Source organism: Mesoplodon mirus (genome assembly GCF_964341445.2).
Source record: "Mesoplodon mirus genome assembly, chromosome: 3".
NCBI lineage: Eukaryota > Metazoa > Chordata > Mammalia > Artiodactyla > Ziphiidae > Mesoplodon > Mesoplodon mirus.
In genome coordinates, this window is record NC_138978.1 from 37,703,456 (window position 1) to 37,727,454 (window position 23,999).

General features: G+C 36.3%; 1 protein-coding gene across 2 annotated transcripts in view; it reads right to left on the minus strand.

Moving 5' to 3' along the window:
• FOXJ3 (forkhead box J3) overlaps nt 1-23,999 on the minus strand; it is a 136,647-nt gene that overhangs the window by 22,280 nt on the left and 90,368 nt on the right. Inside the window, exons 6-7 of one of the 2 annotated variants that reach the window (XM_082614038.1) lie at nt 12,779-12,880; nt 439-567 (exon numbers count right to left, since the gene is read on the minus strand). In XM_082614038.1, the coding sequence (XP_082470164.1) occupies nt 439-567; nt 12,779-12,880 (231 nt within the window). The remainder of the gene's footprint in view (nt 1-438; nt 568-12,778; nt 12,881-23,999) is intronic. The other variant, XM_082614039.1, reaches the window with a different exon arrangement.

A 23,999-nucleotide genomic window follows, 5' to 3' on the forward strand; every position in this document is an offset into this window, starting at 1 on the left:
CAAACTGAAAATACAAGACTGGTTAACAACTGAGTACCAGGTCATCCTAACCTTTGGAGTTTGTAGAATCCCCTTCTTAGATCTGTTTCTGGGAAGCTAGGTGATATACATAACCTCTAAGCTCTTTTACCAAGGACTGTAAAATATCACACACAGCTTTAGAAGACTAAAGTAAAAATTCTTTTCCTATTCCAATTGTGTTTCACTTGGACAGAGAACAGATGAAGTAGACCAAAATATATAACATAGTACAACAATATATTTGTATCTAACTTGCTAAAATATAATAGAAATCTGCTCTACTTATCTAAGCTAATGATCAATTTGATCAGTGAGAAATATACATCTTCCCTTTTTATTTGCGTTTCAATTACGTTTGGTTCTGTTTTAAGCTCTAAATGAGTACTCAACAAAGGAGTTAACCTCACCAAGACTTACCGGTGTGTAACTATGCACACTTCCAACACTGTTCAAATTAACAGATGCCAAACTCTGATCTGAGAGACTGTTGTTAAGGCTACTGCGTGGGCTATCACTACCATCCTGTTCAGTGTTGTACAATGTTACCTACAATGAAAAGAACAGCAACATCTGAATAAGTAGTTCCTACTATAAAAAGTACTTTTTAAGCAACTCTACAAAAATACAACTAACCTGGTAGATGGAAGGAAAACAAAACGTTATTGGTCTTTCCTTTGGTGGTTACCTACCCCAAATCCATGCTCTACATCGCTTAACTCCATGTTCACCATGAAATATTGATAATTTACTTTCAAACTAAAGGATATATCCCATCCAGAGGTACATAAATTCAATTTTCTAAAAGGTATAATTAGTTCATTGACATTTAATAAGAGGGGATTATAACAGATTTTTACTGTTAAATATTTCTATAATGCATAAACTTATTTTTACTCAAGCCTTAAGCAAAATCAGTTTTCTTCTTTCAAAATCTTAGGCATCAAAAAAAAATACAAAAAATAGAATTTAGGCATCATAGTGTTTAAAATATTGAAAACTGTAAACTTAACTGTCCAACACAATTGTAGAATCATAAATATGTGATCTGATTTTTAAAATAACAATAATATGCTAACATATGCATTAGACATGAAAGAACTATGTATCAAACTGTTAACAATGGTTAACTGGGAGGGGGCTGGGTATTCCTGAAGACTTCTGTCACTGATAGTGTATATTTTTACAATGCTTGAGTACATTTATAATGTGCATTATCATTTTTAATTAGAAACAACAAAAAAGATATTTTAAAACAGAAAACTAGTCTAACTATCCTTTAAAGTTCTATTCAGATGCTACTACCAATTTTCCTTTCTATGCTCCTACTTTCGTGGGAAAAATTAATACTTTTGATTTTATGGTGTAACTAATTTTTATCCAATTTTTATCCACTACTAGACTGTTAGCAACTTGAGTTCCCCAATAAATAATCATAAGCAGCATAATGTTTTCTACTCAGTATACACATAATAAATACTTGCTGAATTTAATGACCAATTGAGCTATTACCACCCTTCTGTCTGTGCTGAAAATGGGGTCATGCTCAATGCTCATTTGCCAAAAGAGGCCAAAACCTGGAAAACTAGGCATATATGCCTCAGTACTTAAGGCAAAACCAAACTGTCTCACATTCACATCAGCTAGGAACAATTATGTGTCTAGGAACTAATAAGGGAAAAGAGTATAAGGAAAAATGAGAGAAAATAAAACTATGGAAAAGATTTTTCTGGTCAATATTTCCAGTGTAAATTTCATTTTTTAAAAAAAACTCAACCTTATGGGCTCTTAAGCAATACAATATCAGCAAATTACAAGCATCCTATGGTCATTCTGTTGGCTGCTCATTCTCTCTTGTCCATGCTTAGTTACCTATCACTCAAGTCAGAAATACTTCCCACCATCTTGGACAAATCCTCATAGCTAAGGAGGATAAGATTTTTATTAAAATGTAACATATTATGGAGAGGAAAATACACGAGTTGTTACAGTTTATTAATTATAAAACAGGCATACTCATGGAATCGTGTAATCAACAGCAATTCTCAAACTTTGATCTTAGAACCCTTCTGCAGTCTTAAATATTAAGGAGTCAAGAAGCTTTTGTTTATTTTGATATATTTATCAATAACTGGCATATTAGAAATTAAAAAAATTTTAAATACTAACTTAAAAATAACTATTACAAACTCAACTATATGTTAACAAAAAATTTTTTTTCTCTCAATAAGTTAAGTTAGAAGGGTGCCACTGTTTTACATTTTTGTAAATTTCAAGCCTGGCTTAACAGGAAACAGCTAGACTCTCATATCTGCTTCTGCATTCTGTCTGTTGCAATTTGTTGTTCAGGTGGAAGTACAGAAAGAAAACCCAGCATCATATATATACATGTGTGTGTGTGTGTGTTTGGAAAAGGGAAGCATATTTTAATAGACTTTTCAGATAACTGTGGATAGTAGTCTTTTTTGATACTACACAAAAATATGACAAGTGACAATTTTTTAAAGATTAGTTGCAATGTAAAATCTGAAACCATATGAATAAATTTTCATACCCTTTTACATTATAATCCACTTTCCACCTCAGACTTTGAATGGATCATTTACCCATGCATGACTTTATAACATTATGCATTGGTCATTTGGAAAATATCATTCACTAAATCATGCAGATCTTCCAAATACTGACATATTTCATTACACAACATCAAAACATCACACTTGTTAACATTACCAATAATCTCACTGGAAAAGTGTGTGAAGACTGTGAAGCTATCAGACTCACTGTGGTGGATGTAAGTTTTCCGAACCTGTATGTTTTGCTTAAAAGCTCAAATTTTACCACTAGCAAGAGATACTGTCAATTGTTTTCCTTTAAGTGAGAGGCTTACTTTATTCATTTTCAAGAAAATATCTGTCAAATACCCAAATCTGAATAATAGTGTCAGTTGTTCTTTCAAGTAAAACCAATGCTCCATGAACAAAGTGGCTAGTTCAACACAAATGCTCTTCCTTGAAGCAACCACTGTACTTCAGTATACACAGTTTAAGCGTTTTATGTGTACTTCCCATTTCACCACACAGATTCTTAAAAACGTATACTCAAAGGTCACAATTTAATAAAATTATTTTTCCTGCATCACCAAGGATATTCTTAACTAGTATATATATATTTTAATCTGAAGGGTGTGTGGTTGTGAAGAATACAATGACTACTAGTACAGTCAGGTGTCACTGCCTTGACTTGTGCTAATGTTTACATATTATTGCTTTTGCTGCATCTGTGAAAACACAAAAATAAAGGCAAACAGCATTTTAGTATTATCATGGAATCCCCAAAAGGGTATTGGTTACTCAGGTGTCCACAGATCACAGAACCACTGATACAGAACATACCTGAACACCAGAAGGCCCACTCATGAACTCTCCCAATCATCATTCACCAGCCAGTCATTATCCATCTGCATATCTCCTGTTACAGGTAACCACCATACAGACTTCTACCGTTAATGACTGGTTTCATACAATGTATATATCCTTTTCTGTCCTTTTGCAGTAAATTTAGCTAAAGGATTACATAAAGCTTTGTTGTGTGTTGCATTAGCATCGGCTCTCTTAATCTTTTATTACTTCCTTCATTCCACTTTTTAAAACATATTTTATTCTTTTTCATCCAACTGAGAACTTTATCATTTATATTAAGGTCTCAAATCCATCTAAAATAGATTTTTGTGCATGAAAAAAATCTCACTTTTCTATTGATTCAGCACCATTTGTTGAAAGACATCACTGAACTCTGTTCCATAATTCTGTTGTCTATTCTTATGCCAATATTACATTTTCAATTATTGTAGGTTTACTCTTGATATTTGGAAGTATAAATCCTCTAACTTTTACATTTTTCTTCAACATTTTCTTCAACTACTGTTTACCATTTGGAGTCTCATTTATCTTTCAAAATCAGCTGGTCATTTCCTACTATCTTCCTTCCCCTAAAAAAAGCATTGTGGAATTTTGATTGGGATATTATATCTGTAGATAAACTCAGGAAAAACTGACTTCTTTAAAATAATCTTCTCTATGAAAATTATATATCTACTTATTTATACACCCTTTGTTCTCTCTCAGTAATTTTTTATAGTTTTCTGTGCAGAGTTCATCTTTCATTTAATCCTAGCTACCTCAGAGTTATTGCAGGTTTGGTTCCAGACCACTGCAATAAAGCAAGTATTGAAATAAAGCAAGTCACACGAATTTTCTGGTCTCCCAGTGCATATAAAAGCTATGTTTACAATGTACTGTAGTCTATTAAGTGTGCAATAGCATTATGTCTACAGAAACAATGTATATACCTTAATTTAAAAATACTTTATTGGTTAAAAATGCTAACCATCAGCTGGCAACATAGGGTTGCCACAAACCTTCAGTTTGTAAAAAGCCCAATATCTGGGGAGCACAATACAGCCAAGAACAATAAAAAGAGGTGTCTCTGTACTTGATGTTTTTGAATGCTAATGTAAGTATTATCTTTTAAATTTTATTTTCTAACTGTCCATGGCTAATACACAGAAAAATAACTGACTTCTAAAATCCAACACTGATCTAATACTGACACCTTGGTAAATTCACTTATTAATTCCAAGAGTTTATCTGTAGATTCTTTTGAATTTTCCATATGAATAATGATGTCTTCTGTGAATGATGGCTTCACTTTTGCCTTCCCAAATTTTACTCTTTTCATAACTTTCATTTCTCCTCTCCTTGCCTGAACACTACTGTCATATATTTTACTTCTATGTGTTATAAACCCACTATGAATTTTTGTAATTTTTGCTTTACACAGTTATCTTTTAAAGAGATTTATACTTTTATTAAAAAAGCTTTATATTTACCCACATAGTTATCATTTCTGGTGTACTTAATTGCTCTGTGTAGATCCTGATTTACATCAGGAACTTCAATTACACATATTACAGGTTGCCTGAAGCTGTCCCCACAGCTCACTAATACTCTATTTACTTTTTTTTTTTTTGGCGGTACGCGGGCCTCTCACTGTTGTGGCCTCTCCCATTGAGGAGCACAGGCTCCGGGCGCGCAGGCTCAGTGGCCATGGCTCACGGGCCCAGCCGCTCCGCGGCATGTGGGATCTTCCCGGACCAGGGCACAAACCCGTATCCCCTGCATCGGCAGGCGGACTCGCAACCACTGCGCCACCAGGGGAGCCCTCTATTTACTTTCTGACAGTCTTTTCTCTGTGTTTCACTTTGGATAGCTTTTATTGCTATATCTTCAAGTTCACATCTTTCCTTCTACAATGCCTAATCTGCTGTTAATCCCATCCAGTTTATTTTTCAACTGGGACATATTTTTATCCCTAAGGAGTTTGATTTGGGTTTTTAAATATCTTCCATGTGTCTATACACATATTCAACCTGAACTTCCATAAAATATAGTTACATTAACAGTTCCCCCCACCCCCTAGCCCCCAGCTTGAGATATAATTGACATATAACATTGTATAAATTTAAAGTGCACAATGTACTAGGTTGATATCATGGGTTGTTTTCTACTGCTTCTTTGCTTGGTAATTTTTTATTGGATGCCAGACTATTGTGAATCTACATTATTAAGTGCTATATTTTTAGATTCTTATGAATGTTCTTGAGCTTTATTCTGGGACACAGTTAAATTATACGACAACAGGAATGAAATACTGATACATGCCATAACATGGATGAACCTTGAAAATGTGTTTAGTGAAAGAAGTCAGACATAAAAGGTCATATATTTTGCAATTCCACTTATATGAAAGGTCCAGAATAGGCAAATCCAGAATGTTAGAAAATAAATTAATGGTTACCAGGGGATGGAGGAAATGGGAAATGAATGCTAATGGGTACGAGATTTTCTTTTGGGAGTAATGAAAATGTGTACACATACCACATCTCCTTTACCCATTGATCTGTCAATGGACATTTAGGTTGCTTCCATGTCTTGGCTATTGTAAACAGTGCTGCTATGAACACTGGGGTGCATGTGTCTTTTCAAATTACAGTTTTCTCTGGATATATGCCTAGGAGTGGGATCACTAGATCATATGGCAACTCTATTTTTAGTTTTTTGAGGAACTTCCAAACTGTTTTCCACAATGGCTGCACCAATTTACATTCCCACCAACAGTGTAGAAGGCTTCCCTTTTCTCCACACCCTCTCCAGCATTTATTATTTGTACACTTTTTGATGATGGCCACTCTGACTGGAGTGAGGTGATACCTCACTGTAGTTCTGATTTGCATTTCTCTAATAATTAGTGATGTTGAGCATCTTTTCATGTGCATATTGGCCATCCATATGTCCTCTTTGGAGAAATGTCTGTTTAGGTATTCTGTCCATTTTTTTTTTTTTTTTTTTTTCTTTTTGCGGTATGCGGGCCTCTCACTGTTGTGGCCTCTCCCGTTGCAGAGCACAGGCTCCGGACGCGCAGGCCCAGCGGCCATGGCTCACGGGCCCAGCCGCTCCGCGGCATATGGGATCCTCCCAGACCGGGGCACGAACCCGTATCCCCTGCATCGGCAGGCGGACTCCCAACCACTGCGCCACCAGGGAGGCCCCTCTGTCCATTTTTTGATTGGGTTGTTTGTTTTTTGTTGTTATTGAGTTGTATGAGCTGTTTGTATATTTTAGAAATTAATCCCTTGTCGGTCCCATCATTTGCAAATATTTTCTCCTAGTCTGTAGGCTGTCTTTTCATTTTGTTTATGGTTTCCTTTGCTGTGCAAAAGCTTATAAGTTTAATTAGATCCCATCTGTTTATTTTTGCTTTTATTTCTATTGCCTTGGGAGACAGACCTAAGAAAACACTGCTATGATTTATGTCAGAGAATGTGTTGCCTATGTTCTCTTCTAGTTTTATGGTGTTATGTCTTATATTTAAGTTTTTAAGTCATTTTGAGTTTACTGTGTATGGTGTGAGGGTGTGTTCTAACTTCACTGATTTACATGCAGTAGTCCAGCTTTCCCAATACCACTTCCTGAAGAGACTTGTCATTTCTCAATTGTGTATTCTTGCCACCTTTGTCAAAGATTAATTGACCGTAGGTGTGTGGGCTTATTTCTGGGCTCTGAATTCTGTTCCCTTGATCCATATGTCTATTTTTGCACCAATACCATGCTGTTTTGATACTGTAGCTTTGCAGTATTGTCTGAAGTCTGGGAAGCTTGTGCCTCCAGCTTTGTTCTTTTCCCTCAGGATTGCTTTGGCAATTCTGGTTCTTTTATGGTTCCACATAAATTTTAGGATTATCTGTTCTAGTTCTGTGAAAAACGTCACGGGTATTTTGACAGGGATTGCATTAAGCCTGTAGATTGCTTTGGACAGTATGGCCATTTTAACAATATTAATTCTTCCAATCCAAGAGCATGGGATATCCTTCCATTTCTTTGAATCATCTTCAATTTCCTTTACCAGTGTTTTATACTTCTCAGCATATTAATCTTTCACCTCCTCGGTCAGGTTTATTCTTAAGTATTTTTTTTTTGATGCAATTTTAAAAGGAATTTTTTTTTTACTTTCTCTTTCTGACATTTCATTGTTAAGTGTAAAGAAATGCAACAGATTTCTGTATGTTAATCTTGTATCCTGCTACCTTGCTCAATTCGCTTATCAGATCTAATAGTTTTTGTGTGAAGTCTTTAGGGTTTTCTATATATAGTATCATGTTATCTGCATATAATGACAATTTTATCTATTGGATAGAAGTGGTAAGAGTGGGCATCCTTGTCTTGTTCCAGATTTTAGCAGGAAGGCTTTCAGCTTTTCATGGTTGAGTATCATGTTGGTTGTGGGTTTATCATAAATAGCTTTTATTAGGTTGAGATATGTTCCCTCTACACTCACTTTGGTAGGAGTTTTTATCATGAATGTATGTTGAATTTTATCAAATGTTTTTTCTGCATCTATTGAGATGATCATGTGGTTTTTGTCTTTTCTTTTGTTGATGTGGTGTATCACATTGATTGATTTGCATATATTGATCCATTCTTGTGACCCTGGGATGAATCCAACTTGATTGTGGTGTAATATCTTTTTTATGTGTTGTTGGATTTGGCTTGCTAATATTTTGTTGAGAATTTCTGCATCTGTATTATCAAAGATACTGCCCTGTCATTTTTTTTGTTATTATCTTTGTTTTTGGTATCACAGTGATAGTGGCTTCACAGAATGACTTTGGGAGTGTTCCCTCCTCTTCAGTCTTTTGGAAGAGTTTGAGAAGGATCAGTATAAGTTCTTCTTTGCATGTCTGGTAGATTTCCCCAGTGAAGCCATCTGGTCCTGGACTTTTGTTTGCAGGATAATTCACCTCTGGTGAATTATCTATTTCTTCTTGATTCAGTTTTGGTAGGCTGTTATGTTTCTAGAAACTTGTCCACTTCTTCTAGGGTGTTCAATCTGTTGGCATATAATTGTTCATAGTATTCTCTTATGGTTTTTTGTATTTCTGCAGTATCAGTTGTTATTTCTCTTCTTTCATTCATTATTTTGTTTATTTGGGTCCTCTCTCTTTTCTGCTTGGTGAGCCTGGCCAGAGGTTTGTCGATTTTGTTTGCCCCTTCACAGAACCAGCTCTTGGTTTTATTGAGTTTTTTCTACCTTTTTTTAATCTCTATTATTTCTTTCCTTCTGCTGACTTTACGTTTTGTTTATTCTTCTTTTTCTAATTCTTTTAGGTGGTAGGTTAGGTCGTTTGAGATTTTTCCTGTTCTTTGAAGAAGGCCCGTATTGCAATGAACTTCCCTCTAAGAACTGCTTTTGCTGTATCCCATAATTTTGTATGGTTGTGTTTTCATTGTCATTTGTCTCAAGTATTTTTAAATTTCCTCTGATTTCACTGCTGATGCATTGGTTTTTTAGTAGCATGCGGTTTACTCTCCATGTAATCATTTTTTTCTCAGTTCTCTTTCTAAGGTTGATTTCTAGTTTCATGCTGTTGTGGTCAGAAAAGACTCTTTGGCTTTTAAATGAATATTCAGCACATTTACATTTAATGTATTCCTTAATGTAATTAGATTTAAATACTTTTTATTTTCCTGTGTTCCCACCTTTTCTCTGCTCGTTTTTTTTTTTTCTCCTTTCTTGCCTACTTTTTTTTTGGCTGTACGCAGGCCTCTCACTGTTGTGGCCTCTCCCGTTGAGGAGCACAGGTTCCGGATGCGCAGGTTCAGCAGCCATGGCTCACAGGCCCAGCCGCTCCGTGGCACGTGGGATCTTCCCTGACTGGGGCACGAATCCGTGTCCCCTGCATCGGCAGGCGGACTCTCAACCACTGCACCACCAGAGAAGCCCTTTCTTGCCTACTTTTGGATTAACCAAGGATTTATTATTTTTCCTTACTTGGTAATATTCTTTTACTATTCTTGTAGTAACCTAGAGCAGTGGTTCATAAGGTAAGGAACTTGGACCAGTACATGACCAGTATCTGAGAACGTGTCAGAAATGCAATTTTTCAGACCCCAGCTCAGACCTAGAGAATCAGGAACTCTCAGGGTAGGGGCCAGTAATCTGGGTTTTAACAAGCCCTCCTAGTTATTCTGATATATGCTCAAGTGTTAAGAATCAGTGCCCTAGATTTTACCACATGCCCTTGACTTAGTATTTTTACCACTTCCCATACAATGCAAAGACATTAACTGCAACATATTTTCTAATGCCTTCCTCTAGTATTGTCATGTACTTTAACTTCTACAAGTATTTTAGACTCCAAAGCATTGTGTTCTATAACAGCACTGCTATTGCTTGAATCACTCGATACATAGTTACTGACATGCATACTCTTTTGGTGTTCTTCATTCTTTTCTGCACAGGATAATTTTCCTTCTATCTGAAAAATTAACCTCCTTTAATTTTTTAATACTGTAACATTCTCTCACATTTTGTTTCTGTAAAAGCCTATTTACTTAACCTTCATTTTTCACAGAAATTCTCATTTTAGAATTCTGGATTGGCAGTTATTTCCTTTCAGTGCTACAAAACTTTCATTCTGGTGGTATCTGACTTTTATCATTTCTATTCAGAATCCAGTGTGTTTCTTTGAAGTTGCCTATTATTTTCCTCTGATTTTAAGATTTTTTAAAAAAAATCCTTGTTTTTTAGCAGTTTGACTTTTATTTGCCTGATAAAGTTTTCTTTTAATTAGTCCTTCTTGGGGTTCTCAGAACTTCTTGAATCTGTACTGTGTTATCTTTCATCAGTCTTAGAAAATTAAAATATTGCTTCTTCTCTATTCTCTTTTGCTTCTCTTCTGGAACACTAATGACAAGTTTGTTAGATCTTTTCCCTGTATCCCATTTATCTCTTAAGCTTCTCTGAATTTTCCATTCTTTTGTTTTTCAACCTGTATATTTTCTATTGACTTATCTTCCAGTTCACTGATTCTCTCCTCTGCTGTGTCTAACCTGCTGTTAAATCCATCTATTTAATTCTTAATTTCAGTTATTGTATTTTTCAGTTCTCTTGATTCTTCCATGCAGATTCCAATTCTTTTAAACTTTCTATAATTCATCTATTTTCTTCAACATATTACTCATAGTTATTTAAAAATCAATATCTAGATCATTTGTGGATATGTTTATACTATCTTTCCATCTTGGCATTTAATTATTTGGTCTTGTTTCCTGCAATGTCTGAAAATTCTGACTGAAAGTGAGACCTTACTTATGAAAACTTGCAAAAGCTCGGGATATGTTATCTTCCAGAAAGTATTTAGTTTTCTTTTGGCAAGTGGAATATGAGCATACCACCCTAATAACAGTTTGAGACTGGTGTTATTTTGATTTGCTCTTACTTATAGAACATAATCTTTCTTAAGTATCAATTTGAAAAACTGGGGTGTTTACCATGGCTCCCTCTTTAAAGAACTACAACTTTTGTCCCCCCCCCCTCTGTGAGACTGCTGAACTCTGGCTAGTGAAAAATCCACATGATTTGCCTGTGTCTGAGTCGAAGCACACACAGGTTAGGGATTAGCAAATGCCTTAACTGGATATTGCTTGCAAAAAGTTGAGGTCACTTCTGAGATTCCTCAGGATCTTGGTCCTTAAGCCCTGGCTCTTTGGTAGCCTCATACTCTGGTTTTTACATCCCTAGCTCAGTGACTGCTCTAGGTTGTAGTTTTCTGTGCAGCCTCTATGCCATGCACTGAGAAGTGGGAAATATCCCAAGGGAAAACAATGTGCTTATCTCAATGTGCTTCCCTTTTTTCTGAGATCTTTGCTTCTTAAGTCCTGCCTGTCTTTTTCTCCAATGCCTTTCTTTTTTATTGGTGGGCAGGGTGGTAATTTTATATAGATAGGGAGAAGGGTTAATCTGATACTAGCTATTCTATCATATCTGAAAGCAGAAGTCCAAAAACTCCAGCTCCTTTATTTAGTCACAAAGTCCCAGCATTACTACTTTCTAATTGTTTCCTAATAGCCACAACTGTCTGTGTTTAGGCCTCAGTATCTCCTGCTTGGACTATCGCAAAGAGCAGTACTGGATACCTCTGATTCCAACCCATCTATTTCACTGGAAATTCTCAAGTCTAGCTGGGTATCATTAGGGATGATTTTTAAAAGTACTGATTTCTGGGCCCTACCCACAAGGATAAAGTAACTGATTTGGTAGGCCTGCAATGGAATCTGGGAATTATTACCACCACCAAACACACGTACACACTAACAACCCCACCCCTCCCTTAAGTGATTCTGATGGAATCAGTCCATGTATTGCTATTTGGGAAAAATTATCACTTTACACCTCAGTTGCCAGTTTCCTATCTAAACTGGAATTCTGATTAGTCACTCTGATTATAATCTGTCTTCTATCTTCTTATTCATTACCTTTTACAAAGATACTACGTATATTAGTGCAACTGAGTATGTATACATGTTTGTGTTTTTGTGTGTGCACAAGAAAGTAGAAGAGTGAGATTTAAAAAAAAAAAAAGAGCAAGTGAAAGCAAGGGAGATGGGGAGAGGGTAAAAGCAAGACTGACAGACCGTATGAGTACAAGAGTGAGAAATATTATGGCTTCAAGGTGCTCATGATGGTCTAGTAAAGGAGGAAATAGATGCACATAACTGAGTTATTTCATGAACCTCCCAGAGCTTTTTTAGGGTTTTGAGATATGAGATTAAAAAATTACCTTGTAAAGAAGAGATATCTGTACCCTACTAGGTATCTAATGAGTTAGCACAAAGTTCTGACCCTTGCTTCAATAACAAAAACTAAACAAAAATTGCAGCACATACTACACTTCTGGGTATGTACCTAGACTTGAATATCATGAAAGAGGTTGACCACCGTTTTAATGGACTCTGAGTTTGTCTGAATTATTTATTTTACTGGATTCTGTCGACACCTTGGTTATTTGTCAATCTCTTTTTAAATCACATATTTAGAGGAGTAATCAATGATTTTGAAACAAACTGATCCAATAAAATGCTGGACTCAAAAATTCAATGGGATTGGTAGTGTCAAGAATTTCGATTTAATATAGAGCTTCCCAATAAGCATCTTCCAATTTTTCCAGAGAATTATGTATTTACTTCTAACTTGTGTAAAGCTAAAAGCATCGTGGATTCAGCTTTCAAACTGCCATGTATGGTTTGGTCAAATTTATATCATCTTTAAACTCAACCATACAGAAATCTACTGTTACTATAAAAGCAAATTAAATGTATTACTCAATGACATTTCAAAAGTGTTCAAAAAATAGAATTACTTTGTTAGTCACAGTGTTGATTGCCAGAGTTGGAGAGGCACTTCCCGAAATAATACACTCCATTCCCAAAGAATCTGAATCTATGCTATATGGAGTTGAGGCCTAAAATACAAGAACAAAATAAATAATTATTAGCTCATAAAACCACCAACTTTAACACAATTTGAAGTTATTTCATCAAATTCTCCAGTATGCAGTTTTGTGCTTTGTTTCTGAAAATAAACTTAAAATCATTACTGAATTCTCTTCTACTATATTTTATTATGCTACTAACCTGATAATCACAAAGTCCATTGGTATGGCTACTCCTTACCAACTCTTTTAACTGGTTGTGGGATAGGTTTGCAAAAATTAGAGATAAACTTCTGTAGTGGAGACTACTAATAATCGGGTAACACTCATTCTCCCCTCTTCTCCCTTTTAGCAATAGATCCCTGTAGTTATCAACTCATCTCTGCCTAGCTAAAGACCACCTTTTCCAGACTCATTTGCAGCTAGTTGTAGCCACGTGATTAAGGTGCAACAAACGGGATGTGAGCAAGAGTGATGTGTGCAACTTCTGGGTCATGTCTTTGAAAGGAACTTGCTTGCCCTCCATCCTCCTTCCCTCTTATTTCAGGCCTGTGACACAGATGTAGTGGTGGTGATCCTGCATAACCAGAAAGCTGAGGGTAATACCCTGGGGAACACTGGAAAGATAAGATTAGAAGGAAACATCTGAGTGACGTTATGGAACAGAGCTGGTTATCCATCTGATCCACCTCTCAGCTTGGACTTTTACCTAAGAGAGAAATAAATCTCTCTGGTTTAAACCTCTCAGGTGTAGTTTTCTCTTCCTTTGTCTGTTAATGCAACTGAACAATATCCTAAATAACACAATTTCATATACATTGTTTATAGAGCTAACACAGGTGTCAAAAATCAATATAGGTTTTCTACATTTAGAATTTTGGATATAGATTGTGACAACTCCTTTCTCTCTCTCTCAAAAGAAACAGTAATTTCACTGAAAAACATTTCTAAGGTTGGTTTATTTATCACTTAATCCCTTGGCATGAATTTCTTTCATCAGATAATCCAAGAGAGTAGGGAACAGACATCTTGAAAAAAGGAAAAGACAAGGGTCACCCCGAGAAGGCAGAATCTAGTACTTACATGCTGGGTACACACTGAGAGTTAGGTGAACATGGAAAAGCACTTCAGAAATACAAATGGAAGAACTACAAAGACAGCTCTGTCTATGGCCCAACTTTGGTGTCTGCCAATTTAGCTACAATTTATGCCTCAACTTTGGTGCCAGCTAATTTAGCGAAATTAACACAGAAGATTACTTTAGAAAGCTGCAAATCTCATGTTCCTCTAACTCAACTCAGTCATCTCATTCTAGACTACTGGTTCACTATCTAATTCTCACTCCTTCCCACTGGTAACAAGAAGCAAGCCTGTGTTGTGTGATTTCATGCAAATTACTGAAACTTTATACTCTTTTCCTCATCTATAAGAGGATTATGCCACTTCCTTTAGAGGTCTGTAAAGAGCATTAATGAAATAATTCATGTAAAGCATTTAGCATAGTACCTGAAATGCACAGTAAGTGCTGGCTTCTATGATGACTACTAACATGTATCTACTACTGATGCTGAGGACCTACTGATAGAGAGGAATATTCAATGGTGATTAATGAAAAAGGAGACAGCTTTGGTATGTGGCACTATATACCGACAAGGCCAGATTCACAGCTTTAGCTAGAAAATCTTTTAATTAGATATTCTTCATGGACACTAAAAATCTGGTTCAATCAAGAGAATAAGAGACATTCACAGAAACATAGACAAGATGAAAAGGCAGAGAGTTATGTACCAGATGAAGGAAAAAGATAAACCCCCAGAAAAACAACTAAATGAAGTGGAGATAGGCAACCTTCCAGAAAAAGAATTCAGAATAATGATAGTGAAGATGATCCGGGACCTCGGAAAAAGAATGGAGGCAAAGATCGAGAAGAAGCAAGAAATGTTTAACAAAGACCTAGAAGAATTAAAGAACAAACAAACAGAGATGAACAATACAATAACTGAAATGATAACTACACTAGAAGGAATCAATAGCAGAATAACTGAGGCAGAAGAACGGATAAGTGACCTGGAAGACAGAATGGTGGAATTCACTGCTGCGGAACAGAATAAAAAAAAAAGAATGAAAGAAAATGAAGACAGCCTAAGAGACCTCTGGGACAAAATTAAACACAACAACATTCGCATTATAGGGGGTCTCAAAAGGAGAAGAGAGAGAGAAAGGACCCGAGAAAATATTTGAAGAGATTATAGTCGAAAACTTCCCTAACGTGGGAAAGGAAATAGCCACCCAAGTCCTGGAAGCGCAGGGAGTCCCACACAGGATAAACCCAAGGAGAAAAACGCCGAGACACATAGTAATTAAATTGGCAAAAATTAAAGACAAGGAAAAATTTTTGAAAGCAGCAAGGGAAAAATGACAAATAACATACCAGGGAACTCCCATAATGTTAACAGCTGATTTCTTGGCAGAAACTCTAAAGCCAGAAGGGAGTGGCATGATATACTTAAAGTGATGAAAGGGAAGAAGCTACAACCAAGATTACTCTACCCAGCAAGGATCTCATTCAGATTCCATGGAAAAATCAAAAGCTTTAGAGACAAGCAAAAGCTAAGAGAATTCAGCACCACCAAACCAGCTCTGCAACAAACACTAAAGGAACTTCTCTAAGTGGGAAACACAAGAGAAGAAAAGGACCTACAAAAACAAACCCAAAACAATTAAGAAAATGGTCATAGGAGCATATATATCGATAATTATCTTAAACGTGAATGGAATAAATGCTCCAACCAAAAGACACAGGCTTGCTGAATGGATACAAAAACAAGACCCATCTATATGCTGTCTACAAGAGACCCACTTCAGACTCAGGGACACATACACACTGAAAGTGAGGGGATGGAAAAAGATATTCCATGCAAATGGAAATCAAAAGAAAGCTGGAGTAGCAATACTCATATCAGATAAAATACACTTTAAAATAAAAAACGTTACAAGAGACAAGGAAGGACACTACAGAGTGATCAAGGGATCAATCCAAGAAGAAGATATAACAATTATAAATATATATGCACCCAACATAGGAGCACCTCAATACATAAGGCAACTGCTAACAGCTATAAAAGAGGAAATCAACAGTAAAACAATAATAGTGGGGGACTTTAACACCTCACTTACACCAACAGACAGATCATCCAAAATGAAAATAAATAAGGAAACACAAGCTTTAAATGACACAATAGACCAGATAGATTTAATTGATATTCATAGGACATTCCATCCCAAAACAGCAAATTACACTTTCTTCTCAAGTGTGCACAGAACACTCTCCAGGACAGATCACATCTTGGGTCACAAATGAAGCCTCAGTAAATTTAAGAAAATTGAAATCATGTCAAGCATCTTTTCTGACCACAACACTATGAGATTAGAAATGAATTACAAGGGAACAAAAAGGAAATAACACAAACACATGGAGGCTAAACAATACGTTACTAAATAACCAAGAGAGGACTGAAGAAATCAAAGAAGAAATCGAAGAATACCTAGAGACAAATGACAATGAAAACATAATGATCCAAAACCTATGGGATGTAGCAAAAGGAGTTCTAAGAGGGAAGTTTACAGCTATACAAGCCTACCTCAAGAAACAAGAAAAATCTTAAGTAAACAATCTAACGTTACACCTAAAGGAACTAGAGAAAGAAGAACAAACAAAACCCAAAGTTAGCAGAAGGAAAGAAATCATAAAGATCAGAGCAGAAATAAATGAAATAGAAACAAAGAAAACAAAGATCAATAAAACTAAAAGCTGGTTGTTTGAGGAGATAAACAAAATTAATAAACCATTAGCCAGTCTCATCAAGAAAAAGAGGGAGAGGACTCAGATCAATAAAATTAGAAATGAAAAAGGAGAAGCTACAACAGACACTGCAGAAATACAAAGCATCCTAAGAGACTACTACAAGCAACTCTATGCCAATAAAATGCACAACCTGGAAGACATGGACAACTTCTTAGAAAGGTATAACCTTCCAAGACTGAACCAGGAAGAAATAGAAAATATGAACAGACCAATCACAAGTAATGAAATTGAAACTATGATTAAAAATCTTCCAATAAACAAAAGTCCAGGACCAGATGGCTTCACAGGTGAATTCTATCAAACATTCAGAGATGAGCTAACACCCATCCTTCTCAAACTCTTCCAAAAAGCTGCAGAGGAAGGAACACTCCCAAACTCATTCTGAGGCCACCATCACCCTGATACCAAAACCAGACAAAGATTGTACAAAAAAAGGAAATTACAGACCAATATCATGGATGAATATAGATGCAAAAATCCTCAACAAAATACTAGCAAACAGAATCCAACAACACATTAAAAGGATCATACACCATGATCAAGTGGGATTTACCCCAGGTATGCAAGGATTCTTCAGTATATGAAAATGAATGTGATACACCATATTAACAAATTGAAGAATAAAAACCATATGATCATCTCAATAGATGCAGAAAAAGCTTTTGACAAAATTCAACACCCATTTATAAAAACTCTCCAGAAAGCGGGCATAGAGGGAACCTACCTCAATATAATAAAGGCAATATACGACAAACCCACAGCAAACATCATTCTCAATGGTGAGATACTGAAAGTATTTCCTCTAAGATCAGGAACGAGACAAGGATGTCCACTCTCACCACTATTATTCAACATAGTTTTGGAAGTCCTAGCCACGGCAATCAGAGAAGAAAAGGAAATAAAAGGAATACAAATTGGAAAAGAAGTAAAACTGTCACTGTTTGCAGATGACATGATACTATACATAGAGAATCCTAAAAATGGCACCAGAAAACTACTAGAGCTAATCAATGAATTTGGTAAAGTTGCAGGATACAAAATTAATGCACAGAAATCTCTTGCATTCCTATACACTAATGATAAAAAATCTGAAAGAGAAATTAAGGAAACACTCCCATTTACCATTGCAATAAAAATAATAAAATACCTAGGAATAAACCTACCTAGGGAGACAGAAAACCAGTGTGCAGAAAACTTTAAGACACTGATGAAAGAAATTAAATTGATACCAACAGATGGAGAGATATACCATGTTCTTGGATTGGAAGAATCAATATTGTGAAAATGACTATACTACCCAAAGCAATCTACAGATTCAGTGCAATCCCTATCAAATTACCAGTGGCATTTTTTTACGGAACTAAAACAAATCATCTTAAAATTTGTATGGAGACACAAAAAACACCGAGTAGCCAAAGCAGTCTTGAGGGAAAAAAAAACGGAGCTGGAGGAATCAGCCTCCCTGACTTCAGACTATACTACAAAGCTACAGTAATCAAGCCAATATGGTACTGGCACAAAAACAGAAACATAGATCAATGCAACAAGATAGAAAACCCGGAGATAAACCCACACACCTATGGTCAACTAACCTATGACAAAGGAGGCAAAGATATACAATGGAGAAAAGACAGCGTCTTCAATAAGTGGTGCTGGGAAAACTGGACAGCTACATGTAAAAGAATGAAATTAGAACACTCCCTAACACCATATACAAAAATAAACTCCAAATGGATTTGAGACCTAAATGTAAGAGCGGACACTATAAAACTCTTAGAGGAAAACATAGGAAGAATGCTCTTTGACATAAAGCATAGCAAGATCTTTTTTGATCCACCTCCTAGAGTAATGGAAATAAAAACAAAAATAAACAAATGGGACCTAATGAAACTTCAAAGCTTTTGCACAGCAAAGGAAACCATAAACAAGACGAAAAGACAACCCTCAGAATGGGAGAAAATATTTGCAAATGAATCAACGGACAAAGGATTAATCTCCAAAATATATAAACAGCTCATGCAGCTCAATATTAAAGAAACAAACAACCCAATCCAAAAATGGGCAGAAGACCTAAACAGACATTTCTCCAAAGAAGACATACAAATGGCCCAGAAGCAAATGAAAAGCTGCTCAACATCACTAACTATTAGAGAAATGCAAATCAAAACTACAATGAAGTATCACCTCACACCAGTTAGAATGGGCATCATCAGAAAATCTACAAACAACAAATGCTGGAGAGGGTGTGGAGAAAAGGGAACCCTCTTGCACTGTTGGTGGGAATGTAAATTGATACAGCCACTATGGAGAATAGTATGGAGGTACCTTAAAAAACTAAAAATAGAATTACCATATGATCCAGCAATCCCACTACTGGGCATATACCCAGAGAAAACCATAATTCAAAAAGACACATGCACCCCAATGTTCATTGCAGCACTATTTACAACAGCCAGGTCATGGAAGCAACCTAAATGCCCATCGACAGACGAATGGATAAAGAAGTTGTGGTACATATATACAATGGAATATTACTTAGCCATATAAAGGAACGAAATTGAGTCATTTGTTGAGACGTGGATGGATCTAGAGACTGTCATAGAGAGTGAAGTAAGTCAGAAAGAGAAAAACAAATATCGTACATTAACGCATGTATGTGGAACCTAGAAAAACGGTATAGGTGAACCGGTTTGCCGCGCAGAAGTTGAGACACGGATGTAGAGAACAAACGTATGGACACCAAGCAGGGAAAACCACTGTGGGGTGGGGATGGTGGTGTGCTGAATTGGGCAATTGGTATTGACATGTATACACTGATGTGTATAAAACTGATGACTAATAAGAACCTGCAATATAAAAATACAAACAAAAAAAACCAACTAGGGCTTCCCTGGTGGCGCAGTGGTTGGGAGTCCGCCTGCTGATGCAGGGGACACAGGTTCGTGCCCCGGTCCGGGGAGATCCCACATGCTGCGGAGCGGCTGGGCCCCTGAGCCATGGCCGCTGAGCCTGCGTGTCCAGAGCCTGTGCTCCGCAATGGGAGAGGCCACAACAGTGAGAGGCCCACGTACCGCCCAAAAAAAAAAAAAAAAAAAAAAAAAACCAACTGATATTAAACTTTCTTTGGGTTATTTGTATGGAAATATGTTAATATAAATGTTTCAGACGTTACATGAAATTTCTAAAAATTTTATATGTTCTGGTATAATGTTATAAGTCATAATTCTAGTTATTACTTTAAAATTTATATCTCAGAAATAACTAAACTTCCTTGTCAATTGCATTATTATGAACTTTCATCAAATCTTTAACCGTGGTCATTTTTAAGTCTTTTGTCATTTAGACAGTTCTGGGTGTACGCTGATGCTTTTGCAAAAATGTTCCTATAAAAGGGTTTCATCTTCAAGGAATTCATGGTAAAAACTCTGACAAGTACAGATTTCTGGTAACTGACTATACTGATGAACTGAATGAATAAGCATTTTCAGAACTCTAATGGAAAACTGAGGAATTCATAAAAGTGCTAACAAAAGATCAAGATGAAAAAAAATTAATTACATGGGACTGAGTGAACTGATGAGGATGATTATAATTTTTGTGACTTCCTGTTTGGAAAAAAAAATCACACAAGGACTCAGAGGCAAAAAAATATACAAATCAATTTCCCCTGCAAAGTAAAGGAGCTGTCACAGTGGAGGATTACTGGACTGAATGTCAATATTATGACACAGTATGAGTGTGTTTCGTGTTTGGTAATTGCAATCATTGTTGCGTTTGTTGTGGTCATCCATTTACAATGCTTGGTGTTAGTTTATTTATGTCTTGTAAAAATAAAATACAGTGTGTGTGTGTAAAAAAAAAAAACCAAAAAAGTGAGAATAAAGGACATTCCCTTTACATGCACTGATATGCTCAATAGTATGGTATATATTTTTATTTGTAGATTCACTGATTTGATGTTATTAATAGACAAGTAGCCTGATTAGTAAAGCTAATTTAACTTGGAATTTACAGATCCCAAAACGTATTTGAGTAACTGTTATTATTGCAGCCAAAACCCAAATTCTGGACAAAGAAAAGTATCAATGAATCTAATCTAGGTGGCATCTCTCAGCTTATGAAAGATCCTTTCTGGGGTTTCCTCATACCCCATGTCAAAAATCCTACTCATTCAGGTTCTACATCCAGAATGGTAGTGTGACACCTACCTTCTGCTGATAACTACCAATTTGGGGTGGGGGAAGCGGTAAGGGACATGGGATGACAACTAGCTGAGGAGTCTGGTGGATAAATAAAATAGGTAGATTGTGGAGAGAAGGCAAAACTTGGGAGAGACCTGCTTGAATTTCCTGTTTTGCTGTAGCTTTGTCCCAAGGTCAGGCAGTAGATGCAGAGTATGAGCAGCTAAAATTGTCTTTCTGTCAGGAGGAACTAGGGAAAAGAGCCCAGGTAAACACAACCAGCTACTAAAGAGAGAAAGGGATCCCACAGGGGATAAAGTCAAGAGTTCCCCTAAAACTGTATATGAAACACCACAAAAGTCTCAGGCTGACCCCTGAACCATGCATATGCAGATTAGAATAAGGCAGAAGCTTAAAGAATCAAATTGAAATTAAAACCACTGCCCACAGATGGTGAGAGAGGACTTACGGTTTGAGTCTAACATGGTTAACTTCCAGCTAAAATAAAAATACCAATATTCTACAGAAGATTGTAACAGAACCCAGAGTCTCTATAACATTCATAATGTCCAGGATACAATCCAAAATTACCTGGTATATAAGTAATAGAAAAATGAAACCCATTCTCAAGAGAAAAGATAATCTACAGAAGCCCACCACAAGAAGACTAAGATGTTGGAACTACGAGAAAAGGATTTTAAAGTAGCTATTATAATTATGCTCAGTGAGATAAAGGAGAAAAAATTTGAATGAAAATAACACAATAATAGAAATATCAGTGGAGAAATACAAAAAATATAAAAAGAACAAAATCAAAATTTACCAATAAAAAATATAACATCTGAATTTTAAAAGTCAATGGATGGACTTAATATCAGAATGGAGACTAAAGAGGAAAGAATCAGAGAACTCAAAGGCAGATCAACAGAAATAATCCAATCTAAAAAACAAAAAGGAAAAAGACTGATTCTTTTTAAAAAAGAGAAAAAAAAAAAAAAAAGCCTCAGAAAGCTATGGGATAATCTCAAAAGGCCTAACATGTAGATATGAGTTCCAGAAGGACAGAAAAGAGAGAAAACAGCAGGAAAAAATATGGAAGAAATGATGGCTGAACACTTCGGAAATTTACTGAAAGACAAATTTACAGATCCAAGAAGCTCAGTAAACCTCCATCAGGATAAATTAAAAGAAAAATCACACCTGGATATATCATAACTGAACTGATGAAAAATAAAGGTAGAAAGCAGGCAGAGAATAATGACATATCACATAAAGAAAAAACACTGATTGGAAAATGACCGAATTTCTCATAAAAGTAATGGAGGTCATTAGACAGTGAATATCGTTGAAATACTGAAAGGAAAAAAAATTTCAGTCTAGGCTGTATATCTAACAAAAATATTATTTAGGAAGGCACATTTTCAGAAAAGGAAAACTAGAGAATTTGTTGCCAGGAGATCTACAACATAAGAAAGTTCATTAGGCTAAAGGGAAATTATAGCAGAGGGAAACTTGGACCTTGAGGAATGAAAGCACCAGAAATGGTAAGCATCTAGGTAAATTTAAAAGACCATTGTTTTCTCTTAGGTTTTAAAAATCATGTATCTTTATTTAAGGCAAAACTTATAATATTGTCTTCTAAGATAATCAGTATACACAGATGTAATACTATAGGGAATGGTGAGGAAAGGGACAAAGGAGATGTATATGATTGGAAAATCTCTACGTTTTATATGTACAGTATTAACTCTGAATAGACTGCAGAAGGTTAGGAATATATACTGAAATCCCAGTATATAAATATAAAAAGAGGTATAGCTAAAAAGCCAGTAGATAAGAATACAAAAATATATCCAAACAATCTAAGAGGCAAGAAAGGTGGAAAAAAGGAACTAAAAATACAGAGTGTTACCAGAAAAACTGGGCTCACCTCCTGGTGGGTGTAGAGCTAAAAGACACAACCAAGGCAAAGAGTGGGAGAAGGAAGGATTTATTACTTGCAGCAAGTAAGGGTAACACTGGGGATCTTTCTCAAAGCAGTGTCTCTGCCAAAAGCAAAATGGAAGCAAGTTTTAAGCTAAGGGTATATGTATATTCATGAAGGGGATGGGGGGGTGGGGCCAGAGAGCCAACCTTTACTTGACTGAAGTCACCTGACTCAAGGGTCAGAAAAAGTCAACATCATCCTCCCTTAGGTTCCAGTTGATCTGGTACTTGAACGCCTGCCAGAGGGGTTTAAATTCTGTAAAAAACAGCCCAAGAAAGCACTGGGGCTAGCCTTTGAAACAGAACTGGCAATGTTACAACTGATTTATTAGCTTTGCTACTGTCACTTCTCATGACTGGTAACAGTTTGTTCTCTTGTTCCCTTAAAGATAATTATTACTGAGACCTGTTCAAGAGCAAGCATTATGGCCAGGCTTAGATCACAAGATGGCTTAGGCCAAAAATGCCTTTTCTTATGTCAAGAAAGCCATGTCTGGTTCTCTTTCTCTGGGGACCCCCTACCTGCTTATGAGAAATCAAACAGAAAACAATAGCATTAATTACACTCATAACAATATCGATAATTACGTTAGGTAGCTAGTCAGACAGGAGGGGGTCCCGCCCCACCCTGGATGGTTCATCTTTCCCTCCTCCACCTGGACACTGGTGATTGGAGCACACCCAGAGTCCTCCCTCTTGTGGTCAAGGACCACCACTAGGTTTCCAGCCGTATCAGGACCAAGCAAGATGAAACCACCAGCACAGGCTGGTGCAAGCACACCAAGACCTAAAAGGTGACTCAAGGTAACACAGGGTTCATTATGCTTTATAGGTAATAAATTAGCATTACAGTTTTTGCATCCCCGCCCCCCCACTGTGGGTTTCACTTGGGTGCTTATGAGTAAGCACCTGTGCACTAGGAGAAAAGTGATATAACCTAAAGCTGTCAGTCAAATGATGCAAGACACAGGGACGAAACATCACTCTAAAAAACCCAACCCTACCCCATCATGAGGCTGCTTCTGGTTTCCAGACAGCCCGCTTTCATCCTTTCTCAGGAGTGTACTTTCACTCTACTTAACAACACTCTTGTTACTTAAAACTGTTCTATGCCTTC